The sequence below is a fragment of the Aspergillus chevalieri genome, chromosome 8, assembly GCF_016861735.1.
Source record: "Aspergillus chevalieri M1 DNA, chromosome 8, nearly complete sequence".
Taxonomy (NCBI): domain Eukaryota; kingdom Fungi; phylum Ascomycota; class Eurotiomycetes; order Eurotiales; family Aspergillaceae; genus Aspergillus; species Aspergillus chevalieri.
Window position 1 is genome coordinate 938,213 of NC_057369.1, and position 15,314 is coordinate 953,526.

General features: G+C 50.6%; 4 protein-coding genes across 4 annotated transcripts; all 4 read right to left on the reverse strand.

Annotated features, from left to right (window-relative positions):
- Nucleotides 1-481: 481 nt before the first annotated feature.
- On the reverse strand, nt 482-2,866 carry ACHE_80311A (putative differentiation regulator (Nrd1); the record flags this gene model as incomplete). Its single annotated transcript, XM_043283668.1, has 1 exon — nt 482-2,866. A coding segment is annotated over one exon (2,385 nt), but the record flags the coding sequence as incomplete, so codon positions are not given.
- Nucleotides 2,867-7,608: 4,742 nt separating this feature from the next.
- ACHE_80312A (uncharacterized protein) lies at nt 7,609-8,138 on the reverse strand (the record flags this gene model as incomplete). Its single annotated transcript, XM_043283669.1, has 3 exons — nt 7,609-7,665; nt 7,721-7,965; nt 8,039-8,138. The coding sequence occupies 3 exons, from the start codon at nt 8,136-8,138 to the stop codon at nt 7,609-7,611; spliced, it is 402 nt and encodes a 133-aa protein (XP_043140925.1).
- An 815-nt stretch (nt 8,139-8,953) lies between these two features.
- ACHE_80313A (uncharacterized protein) lies at nt 8,954-10,104 on the reverse strand (the record flags this gene model as incomplete). Its single annotated transcript, XM_043283670.1, has 3 exons — nt 8,954-9,623; nt 9,678-9,737; nt 9,845-10,104. 3 exons carry the CDS (start codon nt 10,102-10,104, stop codon nt 8,954-8,956), a joined length of 990 nt encoding a protein of 329 aa, XP_043140926.1.
- A 1,996-nt stretch (nt 10,105-12,100) lies between these two features.
- Nucleotides 12,101-14,197, reverse strand: ACHE_80314A (putative signal transducer; the record flags this gene model as incomplete). The annotated part of the gene is made up of 2 exons (XM_043283671.1): nt 12,101-12,339; nt 12,391-14,197. The coding sequence occupies 2 exons, from the start codon at nt 14,195-14,197 to the stop codon at nt 12,101-12,103; spliced, it is 2,046 nt and encodes a 681-aa protein (XP_043140927.1).
- Nucleotides 14,198-15,314: the final 1,117 nt, after the last annotated feature.

A 15,314-nucleotide genomic window follows, 5' to 3' on the forward strand; every position in this document is an offset into this window, starting at 1 on the left:
GGAACTCTGTGACTGTATGCTCTGGATTATATCCGCTGAAATGACATCGCAAATGCAAAAACAAAATAGACAGTATAGGGCATTCAAAGACAGTTCCGAGCTGAACCGGTTTCAGCTTAAAAATCGACATCGCACTCTCGTAGCCAAATTCCAAAAAAAAGAACACACACACAGCAGCAGCAGTAGCAGGACAAGACAACAACAAAAAAAAAAAAAAAACCAAAAAAGTACCAAAAAGGGATAACAATACAATATGATGATAGAAAGGGATTATTAAAATCTTGTAAAAATCGGCAGCTGAGAAGGGGAAGTTTTGCACAAAATGTAAACAACAAACCGAACCAATACAAGAAGGGAATTATTGAGATGACATAGAAACCAAAAGGATGTGAACATGTAATAAAATAAATATGAAAAGAGATGAAAATGAAACATGCAAAAAGATTAGAAGAGAATGTCAAAAGATCGGACCAAAATGCATTTATTTGGCACCAATTTCTTCTTCAGCCCAGCCGGGAAGGTGGTTGTCGTTCTGGATGGCCAGGCCAAAGCCAGAGTGGTTAAGTCCACCCAAAGCAGAGGTAAAGCTGGAGAAGCTAGCTTGCGGTCCGTGGGAGATGCCTGGACGGCCGTGTCCGGGTTGGGACACGGGACCAAATGGCTCCTGGGAGAACGAAGGCAAACTAACAGCCCGCGAGTGCTGCGCACGAGGCACGCTCAAACTACTGGTGCTTGCAGTAGCATGGTGACCGGGTCCCGAGGGGCCAGTGGAGACGTTCAAATACCCGTTGGCGGATGGCTTGTGCTGATGCATCGGGGGTTCGATGCTGCTGCCATTGGTAAGCTCATCCGGGCTGGAACCGTTGTACAGCGGCTGCGGGGTCGGAGGCCGGGGCTGCGATTGGGATTGCAGAGCCGCCAAGGACATCGGGTCATTCAGTCGGTTCTCCTGCTCCTGTGTCTGCTGAGCGGACATTTGGTTCAGGTACATAGTCAACGGGTTGTTGGCACCCACGTTCAGAACCCCGGATGGCGACGACACTGTCTGCAACGGGTGGTGGCGTTGTCCGTTCTGAGAGCCGGTCGAGCCCGGCGCTGGCGACAGCGCAGGGTGTGTGGGGCTGGACTGCGAGCCGGACTGGCTGAGATTCTGGTGGAAGCCGTTGAGCGCTGGCGATGGCGATTGCGGACCGTCAATGCCGGCTCCATTGCGGTTAGGCTGGGAACCGGTCTGGCGCGGTGGGTTTCCACAGCGATCCTTGCCGAAGTTGATTTTGAACCGGCGATACTCTTCACGGTTGCGCATGCCTTCAATAGCTTTGATGGCATTAGCAATGTTGGTGAAGTTGACAAAAGCACAGCTCTTCTCGCGAAGCGTGTTGACCAGCTCAATCTCGCCGTATTCCGAGAAGTCCTGGCGGAGGCGGTCCTCAGGCCAGGTCTCGTCCAGGTTGCCGACATACACGTTACGCGAGGCACCACCGCTGACAGCCAGGGCGATGGCCGGCGGGAGAGGACCTGAGTGCTTGCCCCAGCCAATCTTCAACCGACGGTTGTGGATCATCAGACCTTGCAGGTTGCTCAGTGCGTAGAAAGAGGCGGCGGAGGTCGGGTCAATGAAGGTAACGAAGCAGATGTGCTTGTCGGGAATGTAACGAATGTGGTGTAGCAGACCACCGCGAACCACGTTACAGATCTCCTCGATGGTGGTCTCGGGGTGAATATTTCCAAGGTAGATGGTGCGGTTGCCTAGGTTGTTCACTCCTCCAGCGGTCGTGGCGACGGCGGCCGCCGCAACAGACTGCTGGGCGAGAGCGTTCGTGATCAGATCGCGGTCAGCGGAGTTGAGGATATGCGCATATCCCGGCGCAATCCCCAGAAACTGGGCGGCGTTCTGCTGTTGCGTCTTGGACACGTAGGCGCAGCGGTCCTTGCCGTAGAAGACCCGCTTAGGAGCCTGCCACTTGGCCTCCTGGGGCAACTGGGTCACGGCTTTCATTGCGTGACTGATGGACAGGAAGTGAATGAATCCGATGGCCTTCTCCTTGACGATCTTCACGGTATCGATGGGACCGAACTTGCCTAGCTCCTCCCGCAGCTCATCCTCGCTCATTTCTTCGGGCAGGTTACCAAGGTAGACGTTGCGCGATGCGCCAGACTGCTGCACTGCGAGCGCCACGGACGTGGGGACTTGCGAAGGCTTCCCCCAGCCGACCTTGATATCATTACCCTTGATTGCAAGCTTCTTCAAGATCGCGTCGGAATGGAAGTGGGTGGCTGAGTTGCTGTCGAGGAAGGAAATGAAGGCACAGTTCTTGTCAGGGAGGAGGCGAACCGACTCGATCTGGCCGCTGCGGACGTGGTTGAGGATCTCTTCAGCGGACGTTTCGGCGGGAATGTTACCCAGGTACACGGTTCGGCTCGTTCCCGACAAAAGGCCCGGGGTGACCGACGCCGCGGGACTTCCAAAGGCGGCATTTCCCAAACCTCCCATACTGCCGTTAATGGGCGACTGCGGACCATTCATGTACTGCTGGTTACCCATGCCGTCGGCCGGCATCATTCCCGAGTATAGACCGTTTTGCGTACCCTGTGTCGGACTTCCGATCTGGTTCTGGGGGTTCTGAGGATGTGCGGGCGCATTGGGCTGAGAGAAACCACCAAAGTTGGTAAACTGCGGCGAAGTAAAAGCGGAAGGGGTTCCAGGCTGGAAGGGACTGCCAAGGAGCAGCTGAGAGGGAAGAAGGGGGGTAAAGTTCATATCGAAGGTCCCGGAGGTGGCCATATCGGCGGTGGAGTGACCCGGCGCGGAGGCGGTGTTGAAGGTAGGAATATTGGCGCGGCGAGAATGTCGGTCCGTGAGGTCCTGAAATAGAACGGTGTTATTAGAGCTGTATGCCTCACGGGAGAAACCAGTAGTATCTGCGTTTAAATGGGAGAAATAGGAGGTATCTGGAGCGTGCATGACGAGACGGGAGGAGAACCGGTCAAGGGGACCGATTCCAACGCAGGAAAATCAAGCAAACAGAGCGAAAGGAAACAAACAAATCAATCAATGATCGATAGTAGGCAAGGAGAGAGAATGGGAAAGCCAGGGGAGAAGTGTAGAAAAGGACAACGGAGATCGGGAAACAATGGTCAACAATCAATAATAGTCTTGAATATCACCGACGAGGACACGAAATAGACACGAAATAGACACGAAATAGACACGAAATTCAAGAAATGAAGGAAAGAGAATGTGCGGAACAAAAATCCAGGGTATTTTTCTAGATGAGACGTGTCTGGAAGGGAGTACCGAGGCCGATTGGAATGTGCATTGGGGAGACCGTGAAGAAAGCGAAAGGAGACGAGGTGCACCAACCAGTTCAGCGAAAGAGGGACCCAATCCACGTAGATTAAATGGAGTAGCAAGTTAAGAATACAAAAGAATCAGAATCAAAAAGAAAGAAAAAGGAAAAGGGAGGGAGCAGTGGTTGATTAGGCCAAAGGGATAAGAATAATATAAGAATCTCCGGCGGAGGTCACGAAGGAAACGAAGAGGGAGAAGAAGAAAGAAAGAAAGGATAAAGAAGAGGGAGAATCGAAAGAAACAAGAAGGAGAAACGAATACCAAAAGGAATCGAATAGGAGAGAGTGTGTGAGAAGAGAGAAGTTGAAAAGAGAGTGAGTGAAGGATATGGAGAAGACAAGAGAGGGTCACTGCGAAAAAGGGGGGGGGTTTATTATCACCAATGACCTGCCAGCCCCCAGACACTGTATAATTATGATTAGAATTATTATGGGTTTAGACGGTTTTTTCAATTTTGATTATTGTTTTTCTTGAATATCATAACAAAATGCCGTTTTCTACTGACAGCATAAAAAACAGAAAATAGGGAGAAAAGGAGAGTTGCTTGATCCACGGCGCGTCTCCCGCTGGATCAGGGGCACAACCTATATCCCATCATAACGTTAGTATCGACGCTGAACTATTACCGTACATCTCATCGCCAGATCTCTATTTATTCGGCCAACTTCCATGGATTCTCTACAAACCTCGTCTGTAGAAACAGTCTCCGGCATCTGATATCAATCACGTGGACCCACGTGATTCGTCGCGTCTGTCAGTGTATCACTGGGTCTTCACTCTCTTACGGAGTACAGCTATGTACAGCTTACTATCAAATAGTACAGAGCACTCTGTACTCTCACACCGGTCATGCTGTCTCTTACAGTGCCACTCAAATCCCGGGGTTGATCATATATCACGTGGCCGACAGGGGACAGAGATCGCCGTTTATCACTTCCTCGCTTCAACCAACCGCTGTCCACTACTGATACTACTCCGTACGACACTCGCTTCATGATACTTTAAGCCATCTAAGAAGCCTTGTGTCCTGTACCGGATTCTAGTTTCCACGCCGGGCCGTACTACTGATTCCTGCTAAATTGCCGGCGGTGACTACGTACTAGTGTTGACTGTTTTTGACCGCATGTATCAGCAGCATGTCCCAGCTCTCGTCTATTGATCTCAGACTGGTTTAGATGTCATGCAGGTCACAACAAGATGACACAGTTCTTTGTTTGTTTCCGCAGCAATATCATTCCATTGAAGGATGGCCCAGTTAGCCACGACAAATCGAGGCATGCTCAAGCCTCGTTAATTGATTGCCCGGAAGATAAGAACAATCGTCTTCTATTACCCAATAACGTGGTTTAGATAGGGCCGCGCATGCATAAAGCCACATGGTGTGTTTTCATCCTGACCGCTGTCCACCGGCATATGTCCATACGGAGTTCCCGACCAACATTTTTATACTCGTATACCAAGCTCAGTCAGAGTTGGGCGTGAGACATTACACGATGGTATTGTATTATTTTGTTAATCTCTAATATGCAGTATCTACATGTCAGAAGCGATACGTCATAGATGTCATCTCTGTAGGAATAATTGCAGCTGCACTATATATCCGTTGGGATTAGAACACAGCAAACTGAGCTGGCTAAGGCTCTGGTTAATTGCACTAAATACGCCTAAGCGAACGTACCGAGCACAAGCACGTGGACATCTTATTCTTCCTACCATCCTCTGTACCAGGAATATCTACGGTGTCCGGAATACGGAGTACAGTCCGGGGTAAATTCATATAGCTATCCGGAATAGGTTAGCGCGATATCAACACCTGAGGCACAAACCCCTCTTATCCGCCCCTCCAACCGCTTTCAAAATTCAATTCAGACCATCCAATTTTGGCGACTTTTCCCCGGACGGCTTCCTTTGAGCTTGAGCGGGCTATAATCCTTCATCTGACGAAGTGTCTCAGTTGGTAAGTGAAATTGCCCTTGCAGCCTCTCATTTCCTTTTTCAGTCTTCCTGATAAGTTCATGACTCACATGTGCGGCCTATAACAGCCCTTAACTCCCACATTCCCGGCGAACTCCCCTCCAACACCTCAGTGGAAATCTTCGAAATGACTTCCATCTATGTCGACGAGGACGTCGGACGCGACGACTCGACCGCCAACGGCTCTGAATCCGCACCCTACAAGACCCTCGCCCATGCCTTCCTGCAGCACGCTCCCACCGATGGCACGCAGTATCTTATGCGCAAGTCCCAAACCGAGCCCGCCGGCGAGAACGTTGACCCCGCCGCTAAGTTGGAATGGAAGCCCGCCGCCAAGTCAGCCATAAAGAAGGCCACCAACCTCTATGAGCAGCGCAAGAAGAAGGCCGCCAAGGAGCAGGAACTGGCTATCCGCGAGAAGGAAGAGGCCGACAAGCGCCAGCAGGTTCTGGAGGAGGCCAAGAAGGTTGTCATCAAGGAGGACACCTCACTTCCCAAGCCTGTCCGCATCCGTTTGGATGTCACTGACCCCGAGGTCGTCAAGCTAGGCTCCCCCGAGTCTGAGACCCCGGGAACCCGTGTGCGCGTGCTGGGCCGGGTCCACCGTCTGCGCGCTCAGAAGGGTGTTATCTTCTTGACTCTGGCCGATGGATACGGATACTTGCAGTGTGTCCTGACCGGTGACCTGGTCAAGACCTACGATGCCATGACCCTCACTCTCGAGACCTCGATGTCCATTCACGGTGAGATGAAGGCGGTCCCGCCTAAGCAGCACGCCCCCAACAACCGCGAACTCCACGCGGACTTCTTCACCATCATCGGCCGTGCTGCTGGTGATAAGGAAGCTATCACCACCCGTGTCGCCCCCGATGCGGACCCGCAGACCCTCTACGACAACCGTCATCTGGTGCTCCGTGGCGAGACCTCGTCAGCAGTGATGAAGGTGCGCGCGGCCACGCTGCGGGCCTTCCGCCAGGCATTCGAGGAGAACCGCATGCTGGAAGTGAGTCCGCCCGCGATGGTGCAGACCCAGGTCGAGGGTGGCAGCACGCTGTTCAAATTCGACTACTACGGCGAAAACGCCTACCTCACTCAATCCTCGCAGCTGTACCTCGAGACCTGCCTGCCTTCGCTGGGTGACGTCTTCTGTGTTTGCCCATCTTTCCGTGCCGAAAAGTCCCTCACCCGTCGCCACCTGTCTGAGTACACTCACATCGAAGCCGAACTCGACTTCATCACCTTCAACGACCTCCTCGACCACCTCGAAGAGGTTATGTGCCGTGTCATCGACATCACCCTGGCCGACCCCGCCATCTCGGCTCTCATCAACCAACTTAACCCCGACTTCAAGCCCCCTAGCCGTCCCTTCCGCCGCATGAAGTACGCCGAGGCCATCGAGTGGCTGCGCGAGCACGACATCCCCAACGAGGAGGGCCAGCCCCACCAGTTTGGCGATGACATTGCTGAGGCTGCTGAGCGTAAGATGACCGACATCATCAACACTCCCATCTTCCTCACCCATTTCCCTACCGAGATCAAGGCTTTCTATATGAAGCGCGACCCCGAAGACCGTCGCGTCACCGAGAGTGTCGACGTCCTCATGCCTGGTGTTGGTGAGATTGTCGGTGGTAGTATGAGAATGGACGACTGGGAGGAATTGATGACGGCCTACAAGCGCGAGGGTATGGATCCCTCGCCGTACTACTGGTACACTGACCAGAGAAAGTGAGTTTACTCCCGTTCCCTCTACTGCTTTCTATATCATCTGGATCCTAATAATAATAATAATGCAGGTACGGTACCTCCCCCCACGGCGGATATGGTCTCGGTCTCGAACGTTTCCTGGCGTGGTTGTGTGCTCGGTACACAGTTCGGGATTGCAGCTTGTATCCTCGTTTTACTGGGCGCTGTACACCTTGATTTGCTGGCCTGTTCCTTTTTAAGAGTCTATTATGCTGTGATATGATACTTATGTTGAGCATAGAGATTGTCGGATTCGGTCAATGATGAGTCTTGATCTCTCAATGAGATGCGTATTTGACAACGATCGTTGTCAATCTCTATAGAATTGTAGCATACAGCATCAGTATGCATAACGATGCGGAAATCGTATCAACCCGCAAAGCCATGTCCTAACTCATTAGATCTCGGTCTCAAGAATTTATATGCCCTTCCCTCCGCACACTTCACTTTCGCACTATTCAACAACTTCCGATAGAGCTTCAGTTCCAGCTCTGCTGTTCGTGTCCCGTCGAAGGTGGCCTCCCGCTGCCCCGGCGGAACTATATCCGTGAACTGATGACCGGGTTCGTAGGGTTGTCTTCGGCCGGTTCGATTGACTATGAAGTATGAAACGTCAGTATGGATACAAAATAGAACCAACGAATAACTCACAGTTGGACCATGTCGGAGACGGGGTTGTCCGTGGCCTCCATTTTTCCATACTTCGAAAGCGGCTGTGACGGGCCCTACCCAGTCGTCCAACAGAATGCTGGCGGCCACGTCCGCATAGACCATCTCATCATCTTGGAAAGTTTGTGCGATAATCTCATCATCATCATCATCATCATCATCATCATCATATAAATACAGATCCTCGCGACTCTCAGACAGCGTAACTTCAAAAATCACCGTAGGCACTTGGCGTTCATTGGGCAATCCCTAGACGATGTTGGCATCCGCATATTTGGAGGCCAAGGGCTTTTTGCCCACGGTCAGCCTCGCGTTTTGTGAAGGAGCCCGTTCGTTGGGCGCGTAGGATGAAGCGGAAAACGAAATTAATGACAGCCTGTTGAAGCGGACTTGGTGCCATCGAGAATAGCTTGAGTCTGCCGTGATGCGGTCGTAGCTGATGCGACGATCACGTTGCTCTTCTAAAAGACACTGGATCCGAGTATTGCTCAATCCCAATTCGTTAAATCTGGCCACCAGATCTCTCGTAGCTTGGCATCTTTCTCAATAAGATATAACTGTATCCTCAGCCTCATCTTGAGCTCGAGGCGCAACGGTTTAGAAGATGTCATTTTCATTGCTGTGGAAAGAGGTGTGGTTGACTCTTTGAGAAGGCTAAGGTGAACGCTTTATGCCTAGATGCCATGTGACTGAACGAGCTCCGATTTTCATTGGTGGACCCGTTATCTTCACTCAAAAACCATGTTTTGATTGCCTTCCTCCCTTTCCTATTAGTATAATCATATATTACACTTGTAATCTTCACTACGCTCATGAAAACTGTATAAAAATTGTGGGCATATGCCTATGCCATGCTGGTTGAATGCCCCCGCCTTCCGCAGATAATGTGTCTGGGGCCTTGTTGAATGTCAGATTTTCTTTGAATTACTTTTCTGTCTTGGGTGGTGCTGGCTGTGCTTGAACTGTATTGGTTGGTTGGGTATGGAATTTTGGTGTTAGTGGAAAGGTAAAGCTCAGTAAAGACTGGTAATTGTACATATCTACCTATGCAATTGTCCGTTGTCCGATTAAAAATCTATCCATGAATCGCTGGGAATCAAAAAAGAAAGAAAATAATGCCCAATAAGTCATCTGTCAATCGTGATATCCTCATCATCCTTATCCATGTACCCATCCTGCTCGTGAAACAAATAAAGGTAGTGTAACAAAAGAAAATCAAGCTCTGGTCAGAGTCTTGTCGGATCCATTCCAGATTGAACTGCTAGCAGGGAAGATAGACCCGTGATCCGACATGTCAGGCGCCGTGACATCCTCAGCCGAAGTTTTCACGTGGGGTACCACAAGTTGCACACCCTTGGCAACATTGGAGCTACTATGACGAGGTGGTAACGGGCGATTATGAATGGGCTCGTGTAACAGCCCCGGAGCGTCTGACGCGTTGCTGCTAAAGGACGAGGCGACCGTGGATGGGGTGCTGGTCAAAGCCGGCAGAGTGATTCCGGACGCACTCGGTGCACTCAACGCGGACAAGCTGGTCGTCGAGGTGCGGTGGATAGCACGAGGTCGGCGCATGGGCGTCATGGGCTCATCGTGAAACTGAGACAAATAGTGCCAAGCTTCGGACGTCGCCAAGGTGCTGAGACCATTGGGCAGAGAGCCCATTGGTATTACCGGCTTCCATTCGGTTGGGTCAAGATCTGTCTTGGCATCGTGGTGTTCGCCAGGTATCCGGATGCCAGCACTGGGTCTGCGGGTGGGTGTCATGGGAGCCACGATGGCCCGCGGTGACATGGGAGGAGAGGTCGGAGGCGAGGTAGAGAGAGGCATGGAGGCAGTAGAGGGGCAAGAAGCCGACAATGGTTTGCAAGAGTCTTTGCGGCGGCAGCTATGAGAGTTTAGTAGAAGTCCAGGGGAATTTTTCCAGGTTTTTATAGCATACCGTTCACTACAGTACAGAAGAGAATTGTCCGGTACAGTAATCTGTCTCTCGCACATGGCACTGCGGAACGAGTCAGCCTTGAGGAACAATGGACGCGTCGATGCAAGGTTATCTATAGATAGGGAACCCGCAGATGACTGAACCGGGTTTATGGTTCTTGGACATACCAGAAATTGAGGAAGCTGGCCGCCATTTCCGTCTCGCAATCGTCGTCGACACTGACTGACTGCTTTGCCTGACCGGAACCCAGCTTGTGTATAGAGTAATTAGTTGTGCCTCGACGATGTAGAGCGGGCCGGACAGCTCTCAACTTGGAACCATTAGACGGAGTGCGGCGGTGTTGATGATGATGAGAGGAGGAGAAGGGAGAGGGATGGAGGGTGTGAGCGGTGCTTTGAGTCATGGATGGCGGTGAGACTTGTCTCATTCACGAGATGGAACTATTGACGATCTGGTATGGATGATTGACTTGATAGTACCTTGCGAGGGCCGGTCTCCTAGTGGTCTATCGGAATGGAGTGGACCTTGGTCGAAGCGCCGATAGGGAAGCTGCAGCACAGTATGAGAGATTTCCCGGGTTGAACGAAAAAAGGGCAACGACGTTTCAGACCGTCGTACTGGTCGAAAACGAAGAAAAATGAAAAGACGCAATAAAAAAAAAAGAATGAGAATCAGGTTCTGGAAAGCCGAGCAGCCAATGGAGAAACACCCCGAGGTTGAACAAGAGCACGCGCGGTTGAGGTCGCTCCTATGCAGAGGCAAATATGGAATGTATGTATGTATGATAATGCAGCGTGAATATGTACTCGAGAGGGAGGCGAGAAACTGATAAGCTCGACTGAGACCGGCGAATACGGAGTAGCGGACTGTTACAATTCCGGTTAGAAACCGTCCGTGGCACCTGATAAGCGGATTCTGAATGGGGAGAGATAAGCTGCATACCGTTTGTGGTTTCTCTTACTCCGGTTCTTTGTTCCCTGTCTTTATTCTATTCTGTTCTTTTCGGTCGTTGATTTCCCTGCCAAAATCCGTATGCAAGGGCAGTTGAGGGATTAACGTAGAGCAGCTGACAGGTCTAGAAAATCGCTCAGAATGTGGAACGTTTTAAGGATAATAAACGAGTGTTGTAGTGCGGGGAGAATGAAGAGAATAAAGAAGAGAAGTAGTAGTAGTAGTAGTAGTCGAAGAAGTCAGAAAGAAAGAGTACCCGGGGAGATCAGCTAATGAAGAAAGCATGACTGTCAGCATTTGTATGCGTAGACCATAGGGTAAGTAAAGCACGTCAACTGCCGTTCTAGACCGGCAGTCACGGCCTGAGGCAGCATCGCGGGCAACACGCAATGGCAACACGTGACCTGTCTAGACTCACCTCCACTTCTATATTTAGTTGACAGATGAGACCAAAGTGAAGACGGAGAGGCGACAAGAGGCAAAAAAGAGGGAGAAGAGACTTTATACTTTGAATTTAATTCAATAATAATTAGATAATAATCTAGATCGTTGACCATCTGCAGGTCATCGGGCATCCTCACTTCCTTAGTGCTGAGATCAAAAGACCATCTCCGGTCAATGCTCCACGGGGCCCGAGTCTAGAAGAGTCACCCACACCATCCCCAGAAAGACGCACGTCAGATAGACTGACCACCGCCAATGATCGAGACATGTGTAGCCCTACCTATCACTATCCATCACTTGTTGTCACCTCTACTAGATCCTGTAGGAAATCTAGATAATCTGTATTAATTCCCGTGTTATTATTATTGCCCTTGGCTCTCGATCAGCTTTAACTGTAAGAAGTACAGAGTACAGCCTTTTCTATTTATTACTGTTTCAGGATACATCTCAATCAAGTAATGAATAACATCATGGCATGTTTCCACATAAAAGTACCGTCCGTCCCCCCGCCTTACGAATCCCATTGGCAGCGTTGAATTCATTATTATCCTGTTTTAATTATTATTTTTTTTTTGCCTTTGTGGAGGGATTTCCGTCTCTTCCGGAAAACTTTACTCGTTGAAGCTGGCCTGGATGGATCAGGCCTCTGCCGGAACCAGACTTGGATAGAGAGTAGTGATAATGCAACGCGACGCGACGCTCGTCGTCATTTACTGCTGTGATTGTGATTATTTTTATCATTGCCGTGAGCAATGGAGTAATTTATGAGGTAAGTAGACCAATATGCGATGGGAGCGATTAGGTCAATCTGCATAATCATTGAAGAATTTTTTTCGCCTGCACATCCTCCAAGGTGAATGGTGTTTGCTATGGATAACACATGGCAGAAAAAACAAAAAAAAAAAAAAATGGGTATCTAAACTACAAACTATCTTCCATATCGTACACCGTATATTTCTTCCAAGGTTATCAGGTTATCGACCTTCTTGCAGACCACCAGTAGAACAACCCGCTTGCAGCACGGCCCCTTAATTCGACAGCCCCTCAGCATCGGTCTGAGACGATCCCAGAAATCGCTCCGGGACGCCCCGCGCTGCTACCCCCACCGGTCCAACATAGCAGCCCAGCATTGGACTCCAGGCATACCGCTGGTCGACCGTGTTGCGGATCTCCTTGTGTGCATATGCATTGGCAAATGGGAGGGATGTCTCTGGATCGCGATATCGTGATGGCAGAGACGTAATCACGCACAGTGACGACGAGATTTCTGTTTTGTTAACTTGGCCACTTCAACGAATTACAATTAAAGGAAACTCACTGGCAAGTCTAGGCGGTTTCTTCGCATTGAAATAGATATTAAACTCCCGACTGTATGCCGTCTTATCGTCGAAATTTTCCAGAATGGTAAGGGTCCTTCCCGTCTGCTCTATCGTCGGCGGTGGCGCCGGGATCCCCGACCCTGATCCCCCCTCATCTGCTGCCACGGGCTGCTGTTGATCCATGTGAAATTCAGGAGCCAGTTGTTCCTGTGGTGTTGGCATCGGCACGCCTTCAGCCGATGTGATCTCGGCTGGTGCCGCAGCAACCGCCGGTGCAGAAGTCCCTATCTGAGGTGTTGCCTGAGCTGGTGCAGATAGTGGTGCCTCTTGAGGGGTAGCATCTGGCTTGATCTCCTCCACTTGCCCCGCGGGTACAGCCTTCGATGCTTCTGACGGTTGTGTTGTCTCTGGACCGGGTTCCTTTTCCGATTCTTCTGGTTTTTGATCGATGTCCATTGGATCTCCTTTAGGTGCTTCTGTTGCATTATCAGTTGATCCTTTAGGGATATCTTTTGCAGGTGGTGGCTCAGTGCCTGTTACTGGTTTCTGATCCGAAACTCCATTGGCCGGGTTACCGTTATCTGGAACATTATTACTTGCTTCTGTAGATGGTTGAGCGGCGGGATTATCTGTAGGCCCCTCCATCACTGTCAGTGCCGACTCTTCCTGGGTCTTATCGCCACTTTCTCCGTTTGCCTGGCCGTTTGTTTGAGTCTGAGTCTGAGCTTGAATCGTGCTAAGATCACCTTGCTCATTTGGTGGGGCCTGATCTTGCTTCGAAGCATTGCCTTCGCCAGATACCGGCCCCTGCGCATTTGCGGGAGCGGGCACAGGGGCAAGTCCCGACGTGGAAATCTCGACTTCTGTCATTGGCAAAGGCTTCATTCCATGCCCGTTCTTATCATCCTTCTCAACGGCCTTCTTGCTCTTCTTCGCTTTCTCTTCCTTATCCTGTTTTTGCTTTTGTATAACATCCACGTTTCCAACGCGCGTCAGGCGGCCATTAACCCACGTAGCCAAACCACTCCAGTAGGATATAACAGGCCCTTCAAGACGCCGGTTCTGAAGAGCTTCAATCTTCGCAAGTCTTTCATCCGCCTTTCTCTTCTCCATCTCCTCCCACCGGTTCAGACTCTTGCTGTTCTGTTTTTCCACGCGCTCTGCTTCAGCCAACCGCTCGGCCTGTGTCATCTCCTTTGGCTTAAATCTTGCCTTCCTCTTAGCCGCTTCCTCCATCGTAGCGATCAACCGAACACGCTTCTCTTCGCTATCTTTCAACCGCGCATGAGTAACCTCCTTATTCTGCATAGTCTGACGACGCGACGACGACCGCGTAGGCCCATCTTCAACCGTAGGGATCCACGAAATCCGCTCCGATTTCTTCTTCGGCCGAGGAGCGGGTTCCGTCTGCGACTGCACAGCAGCAGGATCAATCTTGACTCTTTTCCGCAGTGTTTGCAGATTGAAAGTCTCCTGCTGTTTCTTTCGCTTCTTCTCCGCCTTGGCCTCCTTTTGTAGTTCCTTCTCTCCTTCAAAATCCTCGTCTTGGGCGTTGGGCCCCTGGTCTTCGTCATCGGAGGAGGATTCAAGTACGTCGTCATCTTCGCCGGCATCGGGGTCTACATCTTCGTAGAATTCGTTGTCGTCTTCGACTTCTTCGAATAGGAGGGCTAGATCATCGTCGGCTTCGGCGTTGAGAAGGGCGGACATGTGTCGCCCTGCGGTGCTTCGTTTTGCGCGGCCTTGGATGAGAGATTCCACTCTCTCCGTATCTGAAGCGGACTGGGTGACGCTATCTTCTGCCATGTTGTATGTACGATCGTGGTGTATCAGAGAATCGATGCGGTTTTGTCGGACTGCGAGGAGTTACGGCGTGGGGAATCAGGCGTTCAAACAAATAAACATTCAATTTCACGCGTTTTCCAGCATTAAAATATCCTCATAAATTAAGTGCATCAACAACTAAGCAATCAATGGATCAAAAATAATCGACGAAATGCAACGAGTATCTGATCCAACGCCTTGAATCAAACATCCAGCAAAAGATAAAGGCGGTGACAGAATAGCCGGCAGAACAAGTGGCGGTGCTTACGCATATTGTAGCCTGAGGCTGCAAGGCACAGATTGAAATCTACGGAGTCATGGATGGCGCTGACAATGGGTTTATGCATGCCTTTGGGAGAATTCCATGATTGAGAATTGTCTATCAACTCTATCCACCTCTTACAGGGAATTGACGAAATTCAAGTACGCATAGTATGCGGTTGAAGTGGCTGTTGTTGGCCACCTATAGCACGGAGTACCCCAGGGTGTGTACCTTGCGCAGCTGCAGCTGTGGTTGGGAGTGAAATACCACGTGCTTCAGCCCGTAAACATGTAAGATTTCGGCCATTGTCTGGTGTCTGTCTACAATCCAATCAGGAGTTCCCAGTGCTGGGTACTCCGTAGAATGCTACTTCTCTGGACAAGAGATAGAGCACCGAGTAGAATTACCACATCCGAGGCACTACTACTAGTACAATGTGACCGATCCCTTGCTCATCTTCAAACATACAACGGACAGGTCCCTTACATGACTGCCTCTGTCAGCTCATTTCCGGCCTCAATCTCCTCATTCTACAGAGTACCATCGAGCTTGACAAACTTCCGGAATGCGGGGCGCTGGTGCGTTTCAGCTCAAGACGGATAGCAAGGCAAACCAATGGAACGGATCCGGCGTGACAGGAGACGCATTTGAGCCAGGAACGCAGTGGCGTTGCTGTACTCTGTACTGTGCTTGTACTCCGTTACCCTCACACAGGCTTGTATGGACAGAGATTCAAAAGAGATCAGATCAATTTGAGGTTCGAGTCTCTGCCAAGCTTCCGCATAGGCGGATTTCAGTCGAGTAGGGAATCGGGTGCATTGCGAGTACCAGGAGTCT